At 43.4% G+C, this 18,245-nt stretch overlaps 1 protein-coding gene across 3 annotated transcripts in view; it reads right to left on the bottom strand.

Moving 5' to 3' along the window:
* Positions 1–198: 198 nt before the first annotated feature.
* samd11 (sterile alpha motif domain containing 11) overlaps positions 199–18,245 on the bottom strand; it is a 53,373-nt gene continuing 35,326 nt past the window's right edge. For 2 of the 3 annotated variants that reach the window (XM_079478702.1, XM_079478704.1), the window contains exons 7-13: positions 15,266–15,410; positions 10,156–10,271; positions 8,318–8,396; positions 7,248–7,957; positions 6,242–6,366; positions 2,144–2,254; positions 199–1,863 (exon numbers count right to left, since the gene is read on the bottom strand). In XM_079478702.1, the coding sequence (XP_079334828.1) occupies positions 1,621–1,863; positions 2,144–2,254; positions 6,242–6,366; positions 7,248–7,957; positions 8,318–8,396; positions 10,156–10,271; positions 15,266–15,410 (1,529 nt within the window). In that variant the 3' untranslated portion in view covers positions 199–1,620. The remainder of the gene's footprint in view (positions 1,864–2,143; positions 2,255–6,241; positions 6,367–7,247; positions 7,958–8,317; positions 8,397–10,155; positions 10,272–15,265; positions 15,411–18,245) is intronic. The other variant, XM_079478703.1, reaches the window with a different exon arrangement.

Genomic DNA, 18,245 nt, shown 5'->3' on the forward strand with positions numbered 1-18,245 from the left:
TGAATATCGGGGGCCTTGGCCTGCCACTGAACCTGACGCTCTGACAGCTGTTGTTGACCTGATCTCTGCAACTTATCCCCCACACGTGCTCCTCCCTAACCATGGGATTTACCGTCTCTACTGGGGCTGCCACTCCCTGCGCTACTGCAGAGGAGTTAGGAAATAAACATGACTCAGAGAAACAATCGGTGTGTTTTTCAATAGGATTTATTTCACCCAGCAGAGAATAGAAAAATAGGATGGAGACAAAACGTTGATGGGAAATCTAGAGCTGATTTGAATTAATTGCTTACATATTTAAAAAGAAAAAAAAATTCAAAGATTTGCATAAAGAGCATTGTGCCTTCTGTTTCCCTGCAACAAAGAGGAAAGTGTTGTTCTTTGGGATCAATTTAAGGGCGATTTAATACTTTGTCGCGCAAACAAATTCCTATAAATATTATTTTCCTCCTTTATATGCTGAAGTGGCATTAAAGAGTGGGGCGTATGATTATTACAACTGGTATACACAGCAAACAGAAAAGTTGAACAAAAGTACCACCTTGTCACATTTTGTTCAGTAATAAAGATTTAAATTCGTGCAACTACATTTAACAAAACGTACCACTTATCTTCAGTATATTTTCATCTTGAGCATGTTTCTGTACAATTCACGACAACGTGTCATTTCCACAGCAGATATTGTGACCGCACAATGGCATAAATACATGTATGGACATACAGATGCTCCCCTTTTTTTTAAATGGGCCCAGACGTTTGTCAGGTGAGAGGTCGGGCCATTGCTTTGGCTGATGGCTTTTGGTCACAGGAAGTTTTAAGTGCTTTCCATCTTTCTGAGGTCATTTCCGATCCTTCCACCACAGGGTCCTGTATCCGTGTACCTTGTTTTCACCACTGGATGAGATCAACATTCGATCTCGGTTGAAAATTCCACATCCATCCGTCTTTGGTTTTGGACTGTGGAATGCATAGTTGCACTGGTCAAGACAGCAAATGAGTTCCATCCTGTGCTTTTATTTACTCCTCTTTGGGGATTTAGTCTCTCGAAACAAACTCCCGAGAATTTTAGACAACTGGAAGTTGTAGGCGGCTTTCCGAAAGCAGGAAAAGAAATTGTCTTTCAAAGTTCCCCCGGCTGAGACTGCAGGGTACCACAAGAGTTCATCTCAGCGAGGGATGCTTAACGACAACGTCTGCCACAAAAGAATGTCGTACATGTACCTCGCGTGCTAGCTCTTTTCCTCCTTCCTTCTGGCGCGCTGTTTAAGAGCAGCTGTCTTCTCTCGAACGCACTGTTTCGTCCCCAAGTCCCTATTTGCACATCTTTGGATTTTTGGCTCCCTCGCAGCCCCTGCGCAGGGTGGAGCTGTTTCAGCCCGTATTTCAGCGTCTATTCCGACACATTTCTCCACACTTTTCTTACAAAGATTAAACCTCTGCATAAAGGTCCTCAAGTTTGTTTTTTATTTTGGGAGGGGGTGTGAGGGGATGAGGGGTGTAAGAGGAAGGAAAGAATAGTTCAAAGAGGGCCCCCTTCATGCCCTCTCTCCATCTTTACCTCCTCCCTGGAGCGCTGCCTCTGCCATATGGAGAAGCAGTCAAGAGTTTTAATGGCCGATTCTACGAGGGAGGTTTAGTGGAGTCGTAAGCTCCCGATGACGAGGGGTTTCCGTTCTCCTGCTTGGGGGAGGCGCGGCAGGCGGGAGGGGGTACGCTGAATGGGGAGGAAGTGCTGCCGGTGGAAGGCGGGCGGGTCTCTGCGGGCAGGGGGTCTCTGTCTGTGGGGCGCAGACCAGATGGTGGCAGTGGGAGGGCCAGCGGGAAGCTGGTCATGTAGATTATTCTGCCAATCCGTCGCGCCACCTGAGGAAAACAGCCACATGCCAGCGTTATTTCTCATGGCATACACTCGACAGGAAAAGCACGAGGATGAACAATAACAGCAATGTAAGAAGATTCATTTCGAATGCGTGTTCAGATAAATTATTAAAAGTGACATGTAGAAAGAATAAAAGACAAAACTAGTATATTTTGCCATGAATCATTACCATTAGTATCCTTTTATGTTTAGCACTGGGTTTTGCAAATATCCAACCAATAACAGTACACAAGTACAAAAAAGTGCTTGTCCACAGTACTTTACCTGAGAGCGGATCTTGAGGGCAGGCCCCAGTTTCAAGCCCATATTGTTAAGTAAGTGGTCTTCCGTCAGTAGTGGCAGGGTCTCACCGTCAATGGCCTGCTCTCTGAACACCTGAAACAGATGACCTGACCTCAGCTAATGTTCATAAACATAGACACGTTTACATGCACATCACTTTCAGAATAAAGTCTATATTTGACATGTTCCACCGCTACTGTAATATTCTTTAATGAATGTCCAAACCAAAGACATGCATATTCTGTTCATCCTGTTCTCAAAATACCGAATGGTGCAATGAATTGTTTAATATATGTCATGACACAAAAAGATGACATAGCATTTAATGTTTGCGAAAGAAAAAAAACGATTTGCTTTTGAAAATGTGTTTCTTTAATAGCTTGAATGTTCTAAAATCTTTAAATTTAATTTTTTTTACATTTAATTTAGCTGATAAAATAAATGTTTATTTAAAGGTCCAGTGTATGAAATTTAGCGGCATTTAGCAGTGTGGTTGCGAATTGCAACCATCGACTCACTCCACCCCTCAGCCCTCCTCTTCAAAGCACTATGGTGGCTGACACAGAACACAGATGATGTCGTCATGTTTTCGCTTCTTTGCTAAAGGAGATAACGTATTTACAAAACGCCCTCTGAAGAGCAGTTTGTCTGTTTAGGGCAGTGGTTCTCAAACTTTTTTGGTCATTCACCACTTTAGACAAGGGGGAATTTTCAAGCAAGCCCCACCTGCCCCCATCGCTCTAACACAATGCTAATGAAATGCTCGGGGTCTCATATCTAATGTTCTTTTAATTTAGACTCCATGTAGACTAGTAATAATTACCCCTTAATGTTTCCATGGCGACGTGTCATATTTGTCACGTGACACACCTTATGACAGATCGCCTTAAATTTCCTTTTTTATTTCAAGATATTCACAAACTTGCTTACCACGTCATCAACTATATGATATTCCGATTCTCAAAAATGTGTAATTGAGTGTGTTTGGTCATTTATAAATAATCTTGACAAGCCCGTAGGCAGGGGGGGTGGTTGGAACGAACCCCCCTCACTGCCAAAGGTCCAGAATTTAAGTCGTTTTTTTCTCATGTGATTATTGTCATCATTGTTTTAATCAATGCTTGTGACAAATTTCTGGGTTGCTGTTTCAAATTAATATGATTATTATTGCAGGACGCGTGTGTGTGCGTGCGCAGACAGAGAGAGTTCTCGCAATACACTTTTCAAAGCAACGTGAAGAAGCATCGCCTCTGAATGATGCTGGGGAGGGGTTATATATATATGAATGTGGCCCGCCCACAGATTTGGACCGGCCCTCTGAACAATGTCTTATAGTGTGTTCACACCAAACGCGAATGAAGCGTTAAGCGAAAGTGATTTACATGTTAAGTCAATGCAAAGATGCGATGACCTACTTGCGGAGCGATTCGCGCGAATGACGCGAGTTGAAAAATCTGAACTTTGGCGAAAATTTGCGCAGCCTTAACCAATCAGGAGCTTGCTCTAGTAGGGCCGTGAGGGAGCGTCAGAATATTGGCTTTCAGACCCAAATTTCTCTAAGTTACTCACACAGCCTAATAATTTGTTAAATTCATAATGTACCATTGCGATAGAACTGACGCGCGAACCATCGGAAATTTTTTAAAGAGATGACAAAATGGCCAAGCGGTTGGGAAAGAGAAAGGTTAATTAATATGCATAAGAAAATGTTTTGAATTTGAGTAGCACTAAACTATTAACTATTAATAAACTATTATACCATTAGGAGGCATAATAAATACATTTCAAATCAAAATTAAATCTCCACAATAATTCAAGTAGTACCTCCGGCCCATGTAATTTTCTGTTAAAAAACTGACCCGGCCCCCCATTAAAGACAAGGAGAATTATGTGGCCCTTGCAGAAAAAAGTTTGGGGACCCCTGGTCTACAATATAATAGCCATATAAACGTAGCGTGATTATAATAATAAAACACAGCAAAGAGGCATTGACAGAGAGTCAAGAAATGATGATGAGAAGAATTATTATTAATATTTCAGTAAAGTTCATTAAATCTATTCTGTTGTTAGTGTGGTCTTTTAACTTATGAACTGTGTACGGACTGACAAAAGTGTTACATGAGGAAGCAATTTGACAACAATGCAATAAATATTTTAGGTGCATCAAAAAGCGTGCTGGTTAAGATACCAGCAGACAAGCTAATCCAGCACAAATTAGTGCATAAAAGGTCACCAAAATGAAGTATTTGAACCTCATAATTAAATACAAAAGGAGGAGAAAAACTGCAAAAAGGTCCACTTTTTGAAAAAAGAACCTCCCCTTTCAACTGGCTGGCTACGGACCTGCTTGATCTATACGTGAGACGGGTTTCACCATGTTTCTTTGTGACGCAGTTCAGAGAGTTTTGTCTGTCATCAGTTTCTCCCGAAATACATGCAAGAAAGTGGCCAGTGAACTCCGAGAACTTTAACTCTTGTAAACTTTATAGTTACTTCCACTATGTTTGTCTGATGTGAATATCAAAATCAAATTATATCAAATTACGTCAAATTATATTTGAATAGATTGTTATTGCTGCTTCCACAGACATGAGTGTGTATCTTACAAACTCCAAATGTATTGTTCTACTAGTGCTTATGTGTATTTAAATGGCTGAAACCTAAAATAAACATTATTAGGTTGAAAACACTGCATAGTTGTGATATATGACAGCGCTGAGCTCGTCCGTCTCTGGCTCAGCGCAAACCAACGCGTGAAAGCACAATTTCAATCTGGCAGTCACTGAACATTTGAAATCTCATATCAGGGAGCATTCTCCCTAATATGAGAAAAAATATCCCACGGAAATAATATCCCATATATGGGACCAAACCGGATACCGCTCAAAAGGTAAAAAATTCCTGTAGCGAGGTAGAGCCGGGATTCAGGGCCGGTGCGTGAATGATAACGAGCGTCAGCTGTACGCGCACCGTACTATTGGGTTTCGGCACCAGTGTAACAAAGTTCCATGAAGGGAGGGAAGGAGTCGGGAACCGGCGAACATTTAACATCTTCAATCAAATCAAATAAACAAGGATGTAAAACACAAAAACAACTTCCGGGCCCGGTCCTCTCTCACTGACGGTCCGGTCGCTCGTCCACTTATGCTTCACAATCTCCTTCGTGATACCAGACCGGTGCGCGTACAGCTGACGCTCCCGGCTCTCGCCCCGCCTACCTCACTACAATTTAATTTGTAACCATGAAAACAAAATTCCGGAAGATTTGATCTCACGTTTCCATATAAGGCATAAAAAGGAACATTTCCTCCCGTTTGGCGCGCCCCACCTGTCACGTCTCTAATCCCCACCAGTTTGAGAAACGCTGGTTTAGGGCTACTGTAGAAACAACACGAAGAATGCCATGTGAGGAAACCTGCGTCGTATATATATAGAAATAGCTCATTCTAAGGTAATAAAATCATAACGCTTCATTATGTAAAGTCTTTATACACCTCTGAAGACATGATTATGTATATAATATTGCATTTCTGTCAAAAGATCGTCCCAAAAACGTGCACACTGGACCTTTAATGTTGACTATTCTAAGGGGTTTTAACATGAGCCAAAATTCTAAAAATGGCATCACATGACTTTGCTTATGGCCACCAGGTTAATGAGTTTACGTAACGCTTACAAAATAAACCAAATTCTAGTGTTCTTGTACATCATCGTGCAACTCACTCAACATGCAACAGGGTTCACACGAAGAAGCTCATGCACACGTATTATTAGCAGTGAAATGTGGTGCCCTGTGGTTGACGGTGAGGTTTTGGTGATGTGTCGAGCATGCAACAGCCAGACATCCAGTATGGTGTGATGTGCGAGACGACGTAGCTGTGAGTGAGAAAGATAAGAGCAGCGCAGAGCGGCCATCTTACTTTTAAAAATACACTACTCAAGCTAGCTGTTGGCACTCTAATGTTCTCGTTTACAAATTGACAGCACTCAGTCATTCAGTGCTGTGGATCTCCAGTAGCCCCTGTTAAAGCCAGGGGAGGAGGAGGTGTCCCAACGCTCTGCTCCTGCTCTTGTCCTCACCTGTGTGTACTCCCCACAGCCTGCTAGGCTGCTGATGAAGCTGCACACCTCCTCCACACTCCATTTGCTGATGTCCTCGGCTGCACCCGTCTCTTCTCCGTCCACGAATAGACCTCCCATGGTGCCTGTGGGCCGAGAGGAAGCAGAAATCATTAGAAACAGAAGGCTCTGTGTCCCCTCTCGCGCCTACGCACAGCTCCGTCATTGACCCCGTGTATTACGGAGTTGAGTAAAGGTCAGCCGCAGGGCCCCTTCCTGAGGGAGGTCCTCAGCTGGGATCGAGATCGCAGGTAATGCGTTTCAGATGGCTAAGGCTGCTCTTCACTTATGTGGAGAAATACGAATATATTAAAATTCTCAGATGGACAGGACTTCCTTTCATCAACTAAACACAAACAAACCATTTTATATTAAAATGACGCCATATTATATTCTTATATGGGAGCCAACATGGAGAGGCTCCAAGAAGCGCAAACATCCATGGTTAGAGAATGTAGTTCTCAAGCACTGTATATACTGTATGTTTTTGTTTTTTTCAAGACAAAGATTGTGGTTAACAGGTTTGCACTGTGCTCTGCTCTCAACTGTTTATGTTGCTTAACCAAGTTTTACTACACTTGTGTGTTGGCACAGTTGTCCGTTTGTTTATGTAAGGCAAATGTTTTTGTATGCTCTGTGTATGTTCAGGTTTTGCTCAAGTGCTTGTGGAGGGTTACTTCAGTCTCTCTCTCTCTGAGTTGGTCACTTCCTCATTAGGGGCCTTATTTTTCATTAAATCTTGCTCTGGGCTTGCTCGCACGCTGGAGTCTTTTTCTCACTGTCTCTCTCGTTCTTCCTGTATCCCTGAGGATAAGGAATAGTACTTGAGCTCCAACTCCCTTAACAGATAGTTAAGGCTGAAGAGCATGCTGCATGAACAACAGAACTGGAAGTGTGTATATGTGTTTTAAAGGAGAAGTGTGTTTACAAAGTTAGAAGAAAAGATTCTTAAAGCAGCTATACACACCTGTGTGAAAGTAAGGGCTGGTGTATGGAAAGGCGAAGGGCAGCGTGGGTAAAGGTGGAATAGTTCCACCTGGCAAGTACTTGGTCTCACTTTTGCTCAGTCCCGATGTGAATAAATGGTGGGTCGGTGACTCTGGCCCGGTAGAGCTACATGGAGCGCTAAGTCTTCCAGATCCCTCTCCCAACTCTTTCACCCCTTCACCAGACTTGGTCATGTCTTTGCCCTGGCACACCTCCGAACTAAGACCATGAACGTCCACTTTGGAAATCCTCTCAGGCTGGTGTTCCTCAGGATCTGCATGATTCTCAGAGTCTTTCATGTCATCATCGAGCCCCTCCATTTCTTCACCCCGCGAGCCTTCTCCAAGCATCTCTTTAGTCTCAGACGATCCCCCTTGTCGGTCTCCCCGGAATGGTCCTCCTTTCCTCAAGCTCTTCCTGTTGCTAAGGTCTTTAGAGGAAGTGCCCGCTGCTGCACCCTGGTGGTTGAGGGAGAGAAATGGGTTGTTGTTGTGGCGTAAAACCAGCATGGCGTTGCGACGGTTGAGCTCTTCTCGGAGCGGGTGGCCCTCTGGGATTTCCTGCAGGCTGCGGAAGGCAGGGTGTTCTGCGGGGAGCCCGGGATGCAGGCCCAGCGGGTCCGCCAGTAGTCGCTGCCTGTGGAGGTTCTCCAACTCCTTCTGCCTTAACAGCTCAGCAGACATTTCCAACCTGGAGGAACAATCTGCGATTAGCAAGGCACTCCACAGCTTGGTCAAAAAACTTTTCCAAGTATTATGCAATAACATGAACAAGACTACTTTTGTCTGAATCAACAATTAAAGGAACAGTTCGACCAAAAATGAACACGTCTGCCATTACTTACTGATCTCATGTTGTATACTGATACAAAACTTGACATTTGTTAAGGACTGTTAAGCGTCTCTTTCTGTACCATGACAGCTCATGACCATGGGCTATCAGGATTTTATTTTCAACTATACACAACATACTTTTACATTATGTTGTACTACATACATTTAAATGCCACAATTCTCCTAAATAAAAACTTTGTTAAAGGTGCAGCATTACCTAGCAAGGTTCTGTTTACGAAGACTTTCCTGTTGACGGGCTAACATCTCAGCCTGAACAGGCTGCAGGAAACCATAGCCTATAGGAAAATACCAAGAGAATGTCACATCTGTTTTAAAAGACAGGAAAACATACTCTATTTTTATCCAACTCTGTAAAACCACCTTAAAAATTAACAAATGTTTAAATACAACACACATGTACAGTACTATTCAGAGATGTATCAAAATATAATACAATGCCCTTACTATACTCATATTTTATATGATTACTGTATAAGAACCATGCCATAGTACAGGGTTCGGCAACAGGCGATAAGCAATAATATCTGGCCCGCGCCAGCAGCATTATTTTGATTATTTTGCCCGCAGCTGGTTCTGAAATAGATCCGTCACAATCACGTCTTATATGAATTTGCCTTCAAAATAAGAGTACGAGAACGTTTTGCAGCAATGTTTTATTTTGTAATGAATTGAGAGCTTTTAATTTGAAAAGTTCTGAAATATATTCAAAGGAGTCTGTCGAGGGCTACACACACTTCTAAAATTGACGTCATGCAAAACAAACAGTGAAGCATTTAAACGTTTTCTTATAACACGGGGCCTTAGCACAAACACATGAACAATAACAAAGCAAATTCAGCTGTTTTTGTAGGTGCCATGCTTCATCTCGTGGTGCCATCGGATTTTTTTATTCTTTGCAAGCAGCGACAACTTCGTTGCAGATAACCGGCTTTGAATTCAAAGGTTCACAAAACTAGGTAGGATGAATGCATAGATGTCTTCCCATTCCTCTTTTTTTGTAAATACCCTGGATTGATCGAACCCACAACCTTGCGTAGTTAATGCAATGCTCTTACCACTGAGCTACAGGAAAGCTATATCTCTGATCCATCTCTCACCATCTAGCTAGCTTAAATGTTAACATCACTCTGCACATGACGTAATAGCATACCCCAGCAGGCAATAAAAAATGCTGTTTAGTACGTGAGGAGTGTAAAAAACTTTACAAACGTTACAAAATTATATAACTATATTTTATATAACTATAATTTTTAAAGTGGGCTTATGTAGTTCAATTTTTCATCAGTTAATTTCTTAAAATATCCTTTGACTATGTTCTGGCCTGCTATCTAGCGGTGAATTAGTTTTTTTGGCCCGATACCAAACTTACTTGCCAACCCCTGCCATATAAGAACCTTTTTTGTCTAAATAGGTTCCATAAAGAGCTTTTGTCCGACGAAGCTTTCTGTTTTACAAAAGGTTCTTAGTGGCGAAAAAGGTTCTTCAGATAATTAAAAAGTAAAAAATAGGTGGTTCTTCAGAGAACCTTGGACTGAATGTTTCTTTGGGATATCAAAAAAGAAGTACAAAATGAAATGTTTTTGTAATGGATGACTGAATAATGAAGAATGAAGAAAGAATAGCCAATCAGAACTCTTTCAATATTGTTTAAAATGCATCTTCGGATGCAACCTCAAAACTCTGCCAAACAAAACCAATTTCTGCAAATTCTCGACAAAAGGTGACTACAAAGAAAATTATGAAATATAACAAGCTATGATTTATTTGAGATGTTTGACAATCACAACAAAATTCCTTAAGTTACATTCGTGTTAATCCATTTGATGAGTGAACTTTTATTCTGAAATGTGGAAAAAATATGAATAAGTGTCCCAAAACGTTTGTAACGTATATTATACTGTATATCCCAGTCGTATGTTATACACACTATATATACATACACAGGCAGACGTATAGTCTGTAGTCATATGAATAAGCTCTGTGTGTAAATTAGTTCATTTGTGTTTATGTGGATCTGGCAGAGGTGACACTCACCTGGGGTTTGGCAGAGGGCGGAAGGCATGCCCAGGAACGGGGGACGCAGGTGAGGCCCCAGAGCAATGTGAGGAGCATTCTGCAGGGACAGCAATGGAGGAGGGTGCGATATGTCTCTGTACACACAAACACAAAAAATGCACAACATTACACATACATGGTATATACTTTATATACAGTATACATCTTATATTCTTTAAAAAATGTGCACCAAATAATTGTTCACAATAAGACTTTAACAGGACATTTTTAACAGGAAAGCACATGTCAAGATCATAAATACAAGAGGACATGCAAGATCTTATTGCTTTAATATGTGCATTCCTCGCAACATCACTACTGTTGTAAAACGATCAGGCTGTTTCACAATGTTTTGCACGTAGTGTGGCACTGTGGTGATGATGATACAGGATTTCACGAGGGTGCTATGGCTGTGCAGTGTTATGGTAATGCTACGTTCTCCTCCATCGGTTATTTTTATCGCTCCCTCCGGCGTACGCGAGCCACCGTAGCCCCTCATCAGTCCTGTCACGCTGCGGACAGCAGTGCTGTTTGTATCCTGGGCTCCCCCCCACCCCGGCCCACCTCCGCCACCATCATCTCCTCCTCTCCCTCGCTCCCGCTCTCCCTCGGTCTGCGGCCCTGCCACTGCGGTAATGAGGCCTGAATGCACAATAAGAGCATGTCATACTCCGACAGCTGGGGCGGCCCCCAGCCTCGCCCGGGCTACAGGCTGAAGCACCCATAATTAACACAGTCCTTCCTCTTCCACCCCGACACGCACGCACACCCTCCTCTTCCTGTCTCTCTCCGCCGCATTCAGGCAATAAAGAGGTGGCGTGTCGCGTAGCCTCAATTATATTTTTCTCCTTTTGTACGAGCCAGTTCGTATACAATACAGTGACCGCCTTTATTGAGACCCGGAGGGGGAGAAGAAAATGAGAGGAAGGGGAAGGTAGAGAATAAAAGGAAAGATATTTCTTCAGGTTGCTCTTGGAGCCAAAGGAAAGACTTGATATTGGCAATGTGTTGAAATCCAGGCAACAATGATGCACCGGAGATCCAGCGGTGTCTTTTTAAAGGTTTATGCTCTTCATCTGCCAATACAAGCCCCTCCATTTACTGCAACCCTTCACGAAGGCCCCCAACTCACACGTGCATAAATATAAATGAAACCCAACACGCCTAAAGCAGGCGAAAGAACAGCGCGGTTGCTTTGTACTTGTGACTGAGCAACGCTTGCTCCAGGGGGAGAAAGTCTGAGCGGAGCAGCTGTACACAAACACATAAACATCCAAACAGAAGATAAAAAAAAGCATCTGAAGAGAGAGGGAGAGAAGGCGTATTTCGCTATGCTCTACTTAAAGGAGCAGCTCAACCAAAAATGAAAATCCTATCATCATTTACTCAAACTCGAGTTTTTCCAAATCTGTATAAATGTATTTATTCTGATGAAGACAGAGAAAGATATTTGAAAGAAGAGTTCCTGGGCATCATTGACTACCGTAGTAGGAAACATTACATTACAAATCAGATTAATATTTTCCTACTATGGTAGTCATTGTTGGCCAAGAACGGTTTGGGTACAAGCATTCTTCCAAATATCTTTCTCTGTGTTTATCAGCACAAAGAAATGAATACATTTGAAACAATTTGAGGGAAAGTAAATGATGACAGAATGTTTATTTTTGGGTGAACTGTCCCTTTAAAGTATTGACAATAAGATCTCTATGGCCAGTTCATAAGCAAATGATTCGAGTATGTATGATTTGTTTGCAAGTTTTCTCTACCTTTAAAATCATTTTTACATTTAAGCTGTAGAAAAGAAAACTGGACCACTCTCATTGAGATTTAACTCACTTTCATTATTTAGACATTTATACAGTGTCCTGGATGTTCTTTGAGAAATTCACCTTTGGTGATCGATGGAAGAAAGCACTTGTAAGGTTTTGGGATTACATGAGAGTGAGTAAATGATGACAAATTTTCCATGCATGGGTGAACGATCCCTTTAACTTTGACATCATTTCTAAACAAAGCCATCCATGTATCTCTTCAACCTTGAGGAAAAACAAAGCAAAAGAGGAAGAGACTGAACGTCTGTGTACGGAGGGGTGAGAAAAGGTACGGAGAGACGCGAAGGGGGGAAATCATCGATCGATTGGGCCGCTGTTGAAATGTTAATGCTAATCGTATAACCGCTTTCCGCCGGTGCCTCGCACTTCTGTGGCAGCTCCAATTAATCTGGAAGAAAGCAGCGCGTGACCTTGGGGCCGAGAGTCGGGCCGGCAGCCCAGCCATGCTTATGTAATTACACTGTGAAGTGTGTAATCACCTGGCCTAATCCCTCAGGCCTCACAATTAGCCCGGGCGGCGCTGGCCAGGCCTGCCAAACTCTTTGCCGCCCTGCGCGGCCCACAGATGAATAACGGTCAATTAAAGCTGCATGACTGGGGCCGCGAGGCGTCCGCTCGATAGTAATTAGCTGTAATCATGGGGAGACGTGCCCGGCAGACGTGCTTCTCCTTTTATAGGAAGCAATTTTGGAATGAGGCAAGCATTAACCGTTTCACTCTGGGTCTTTGGCCCACAGGAAGAGAAAAATAATGTTGAGAGAGCGAGACAGAGGGAGACTGATAGGGAGAGAGAGCAAGGAAAATGAGAGCAAAGAAGGTGGATTATTCGATATAATCTGCATTATTGTAAAAATTAAGATAAAGGTGCAGTGAGTGATTTCTTTCGTATTGTTGCATTGAGCGATATGACTATCGTTTCTTAAAAAAATTTTGTCCAAAAATGACAAATTTCATCTTTAAAATATGTGTTCAAATTTCGTTCCACTCATTTTCAGCACACCGCCTGCTGTTCAGTTTACTGGCTTAATTACCTCGACATCTTCGTTCGCCTCCGTTCCACCGCCGTGCCCTCTCTCTTTCTCTCTCTATCTGTCGATCTCCCTCCAGCTCTTGCAACCTATCTGGCAGTAGGGCAAGTAGACGGCACTTGTGTTCGCTCATGCGTGACGACCTGTCAGAGTGGCAGCGGCGTCGCTCGCTGCCTGAAAGCAACGGTTGCTAGTATGTGTGTGCGTGTGTTTGCGTGTGCGAACTGGCCAGACGCGAGTGAGAGAGTGTGTGCGTGTGTAGCAGAGCAGGGCTGACAGGATGGCCCTTAATGAGAAGAGCGTGGGGGATTAGCCGCTCGCCACACCGCGCCCGCTTCGCCACGACTCGAGGCGGGAACACATTTGCACAGGAAGCACATTAAAATGCATAAGGCTCTTGCTCACCCACTGCTTCTCTACCTCCCCCCTCCAGACCACTGTCTGTTGCTTGTGCTGCCCCACATGCCAAACACATTAGGATTTGCCTTGCAGATTTCCTAAATGCAATCTGCCATTTAAACCCAGACAAATGGCCAGCCGCGGCTGCAGGACTATTGATCTGGGTAATGATTTGTTTTTAACAATAGCCACTAATGGGCGTCAGATAATCAATTATGAAGAGTCGATGGAAAGGTGAGCTTGAGCAATGGCTTCCGGCTCACCGTTTTAGCCTGACGTGCTCTCTGTCGATGCTTTTTGAGAGGTTAGCAATGTCACACAGGAGTCTGTGTTAAAAGCTTGAAGCCTGCGCAGACCTATTGCTGTCCATGAGTTGATGAAAGACGCCATTGTTCAAAAAGATTATAAAAATAAAAGATTTAAATAGTTGGTACAATGGCTTTGTATGCAGCTCATTCAGTTTGAATTTAAAGTCCGAACTATCCAAAATGTTTTTTACATTTTTTACACTTTTTAATGTTACAGTCACTGTACAAAAAAAACTGTGTAGGAGCACGGAAAAAAACAACATCCTCTCCTCCCTCTCTCACCCTCAACCTAGGAAGTGTGCAGTCCTCGTTAACATCAGCGGTCCTGTGTGGCTAATTACCGTGAGCCGGCGGAGCTGCGGCGGCTGGCTGGTCAAAGCTGCACGCTGAGCTGCTGACATGATGCTGCGCTGGGCCAGGAGGCGAACAGAGTTCCCCCACCCACGCTGGGCAACCCCTCCCAATTCACTTCCTCCCTACCGCCTCGCCTCGCCGGCCCATTATCGATCCTCCAGCTTCCCGCGCCACATAAATAATCGACAAGCAATTACCTGCCTACTCCCGCTGCCTGGGCTTTGTTTGGAGGTGGAGGGGAGCGCCGCGAGCGCTGTGGCCTTGCTGAGATGAGGAGGGAGGGAGCGGGAGAGCGTTTGGGGGGGAGGAGGTGCTGCTGGGAGGGAAACAGCGTGTGTTGTCCTAGCGACCCGTTCTGTCCTGAGCCTTATAAATGCCTCCTGACAAGATCAAATCGAACGGGAACGCAAAGAGGTCATACCCAGAGGTCAAACCCAATGGCACATCCCATTAAGTGGATTTTCAACTCTTCCCGTGGCCTTAGCGCCAACTTCCATTTTTACTCTTCCATTACTTTGGTGCATAATTCAATTTTTCTACTTTTCTCCGCAGACAGTCACCCACTCCGGCGTCCATGCAGTATTCATTACAGTCGGATGTTGGCTTCATTATTTATGTAAAATATTCATGTTATTTTAAAGCGTGGCGTTTCTTTCCGTATCCGTGGTCTTAAAGTGTGCCTCGGAGGTTTCCACTCAGCAAAGGGGACATTTATCAACCAAACACACACAGACACTAACAGACACGCTAACAGACACACACAGCTGTGTGTGTTCCTTTCCCCTAGTATAGTAAAATAAGTTATAAGTGCGATTCCAGTCAACGGTCTTACACTGACCAGATGCTAAATAAATAAATGATAACCCTAAAGTAAACCTGTGTCCTTATAGGACAAGTGACAGGACATGTTGTTTATCACTTGGTTTTTATTTCTGCAGTGAAAATCCTACTCCACAAACTGCATTAAATATTAAACTGAGATTATTATGCTTCTGATTGGCTGAGATTGCCATGCAGCAGTTTTCTGTCCAGCACTTGTTATTGGAAACCTGACAAATGCAGACCAGCTTTATTGTGACACAGAATTTTTTATTTCTGATTGTACCATTATATATACATCATACACCACTGTATAGTTTGAACATCACAGGCACATGTGTCTTACCGCTCAGGGAAGTGTGCGTCTCTGTGCTGGGGTAGACCCTGTTTACGCCGCTGGCTGGAGGAATTGCCTGCAGAGGGGATGTGGGCCTCCATCCCTCCCGGGTTTCTGATGGCAGCCATGGCTTCCTGACGTGCCCGGAGCAGCTCTGCGAATGGAAGGAACAGACCAGTTAAATCTAAGAATGTGTCCGATCTGTGTTGTCACTGCCAAATCTGTCAATACAGCTGAGAAGCAGTACAGTAAGTCCAGATTCAGTCCCAGAATTTGATCGCTGGATATGTTAGCTGGATATGAGTCCTGAAAATACGTTTCAAATCATATACTATTCACGGTTAACACAATAACTCTTATTTCCATTGATGAAGGCTAAGCATTATGGGATATATATAAATGTAAATTAATCAGTGTTTTATATGATAAATATAATAAAACAAACATGATAAAAGTAATACAATACAAGACAATTCATAATTATTTGCAAACCGAGTCAGTATCTGAGATACAGTTGTCTTTGCCTTGATTCTGTGATGTTCGACCAGCCCAGACCTTCTCCCAACATTACCAAACTAACAGGGTCACAACAGGAAGCGTGCTTTCTAATGAAAGGGTGTTAAACAGAAAATCCGTCCGCGTGCCTCCCTCTCTTCCTCTCGCTCGCTCTCATCTCTCGCTCTCTCTCCTCTGGCCCTTTTTTAATTAGACGCTTCCCCCGGGAGCCGGCGGCCATTTCCGAGGCTGGCGTGTGGCCCTGAGTGATCGGGTCGGAGGCACCGCGACAGATATTAATGTGCACAGGCCCGCTGTATTGATCTGTTTATTGCACTGCCCCGCGGGGGCCCGGACTGACAGCGGACAAACCTCTAACAGCCCGTGAGAGGGAATAAAAAAGAACGAGGAAAAAAAGGACGAAGAGTCTACTGTGTAGAAAAAGCACCGTGGAAAAGCAGAAACGCCTGTCGTTTGGTCACACACTCATTCCAGGCGACCGGAGAAATTAGCAGTCTGTCCACACGCATGATACGGTATTATAAAACAGCATCAAAAAAGCTCAAAGCAGCTCAGAAGCCTCTTTCCTTGGTTTCACTCTTCTGCTGCTTGATGCACACCGATGAATTATTCTCTTTTACCTGCAACTGAGTGAGTTAGCACAGGCTCACCTGGGGCTGCATGTATGAGCACAGCACTCATTCAAACCGTGACATCCTGACACCTGTGCAGGTGTCTTCCACCCACACTCTTACCCAGTGTCCTCTGTGACATCCCATCTAAGTCAATGTCAGTGTGAAACCAAAACTGACCATTTATACATATTTATATTGCTTAGAAAATGTAATCTCTGGTTATAAAACATTTCTTTTTATATGACATCATCAAGTCCCTTGCCTTACCACTTGTCATGATTACTTTAAGGAAAGACAGCATCAAGTACCGTCCCACATTTTTTCCATGAATATCTGATAGGTTGTGAACTTCATGTCATGTTTCCCCTGCACCACAAATACTCCTGTTGCTAATCTTTGGCAGGCCTCTGAGAGGTTCTGTTCGGCACAACAAGTCCACATGTGCCAGGTGCATCTGACAGATGCACAACTCATCCAGAATTCCTAAGGGCTGTAGAGGGGGGATGTTAAAGGGATAGTAACCCAAAAATAAAAAATTCTGTCATTTATTCACTCGTATGATGATCAAAACCTCTTTGTTCTGTTGCACTCAAAAGAAGATATTTGGAGAAACGTCTCATTGATTTTGTGTCCATACAATGGAAGTCAATAGTTGCAAAAATATCTTCAAAATATCTTCTTTTGTGTTCTGAAGAAGATAGAAAGTAATTCATGATTGGAATGCATAATATGACAGAATTTTTATTTTTGGGTAACCTACCACTTCAAAGCTCAGGACAGTTCCTGTTTAGGGTGGAAAGCATTTTTCTGTTTTCAGAGTTTTCAATTTTTTCTCACTCCTTGAATTAAGAAAGACGTCTATGTGATAAGGTAAAATGATTATGGGGTGTATTCCTCGCAACCTCATAGCCACAGCTAAAGGTACACAACACCTTGTATCCACCCGCCCCCCCCCCCCCCCCTAAAAACACACACTCGAATCTATCCGTGCCTCCTTCATGGCCTTTCATTTCAGGGCCTCCACTTCAAACACATGAAAGGAGGCTCTGCAGGGATCCTGGTGAGAAAGAACGAGACAAGAAAGAAAGAGAGAATATAAAAGCAGGGCTGTGCGTTGAGAGTTCTGGGGGAAGTGTGTGCGTGTCTGTGGGGGGAACGGTCAGAAGGGCCCGGCCCGTACTCTCAGCCTATGTCAAGGGGCCCTCGGAACCTCTACTGTATAGAACCCGGCATTGCATCAACACTTCCAGACACACTTCACAGGCACGCATGAGGGGATGGGATGAGGCAAGTGTTGGGGTTTAAAGAAGGGGGCTTACGGAAGGTGCAGAGATATGAAGAAAGGAGCCAGATAGAAGGTATCTCAAAGGAGAGGGAAGGTGCGGTGGAGGCACGTGCAGGAAGAGAAGACAGGAGAAAATGCACAGAAACACAGCTGGGGTTGACGCTTCTCTGCGCCAGAGAGTTTTCTATGAAAACCCACTGCAGCTGAAGTCAAAAGCAGTTCTGTGTGAACCGAGGTGTTGAAGAGAGCAAAAAAGAGAAAAAACAAACAGGAACATAAATTAAAAGCGATATGAGGACAACAGGAAAAAAACGAGTCAAATATGAGGGAGTGAGAAGGGAATGTTGAGGACAGCCAGAAGAACCAAGTTTGTCATAACACAAAAATCAACTTGACGAAAGTAATAACTCTTTATTATTATTGTTATTATTAATAAGTGTTTACATGGGTATTGCAAGAGTGCAATACACCTAGACCAACCAATCGACCAACAAACTGACAACATCCAATAAAAACAGACGAGTCTTAAGACTGAATTTAAAATGTCAAATGTGGAAAAAATCTTATTTCTCAA

The sequence above is a fragment of the Barbatula barbatula genome (genome assembly GCF_947034865.1).
Source record: "Barbatula barbatula genome assembly, chromosome: 17".
Taxonomy (NCBI): Eukaryota; Metazoa; Chordata; class Actinopteri; order Cypriniformes; family Nemacheilidae; genus Barbatula; species Barbatula barbatula.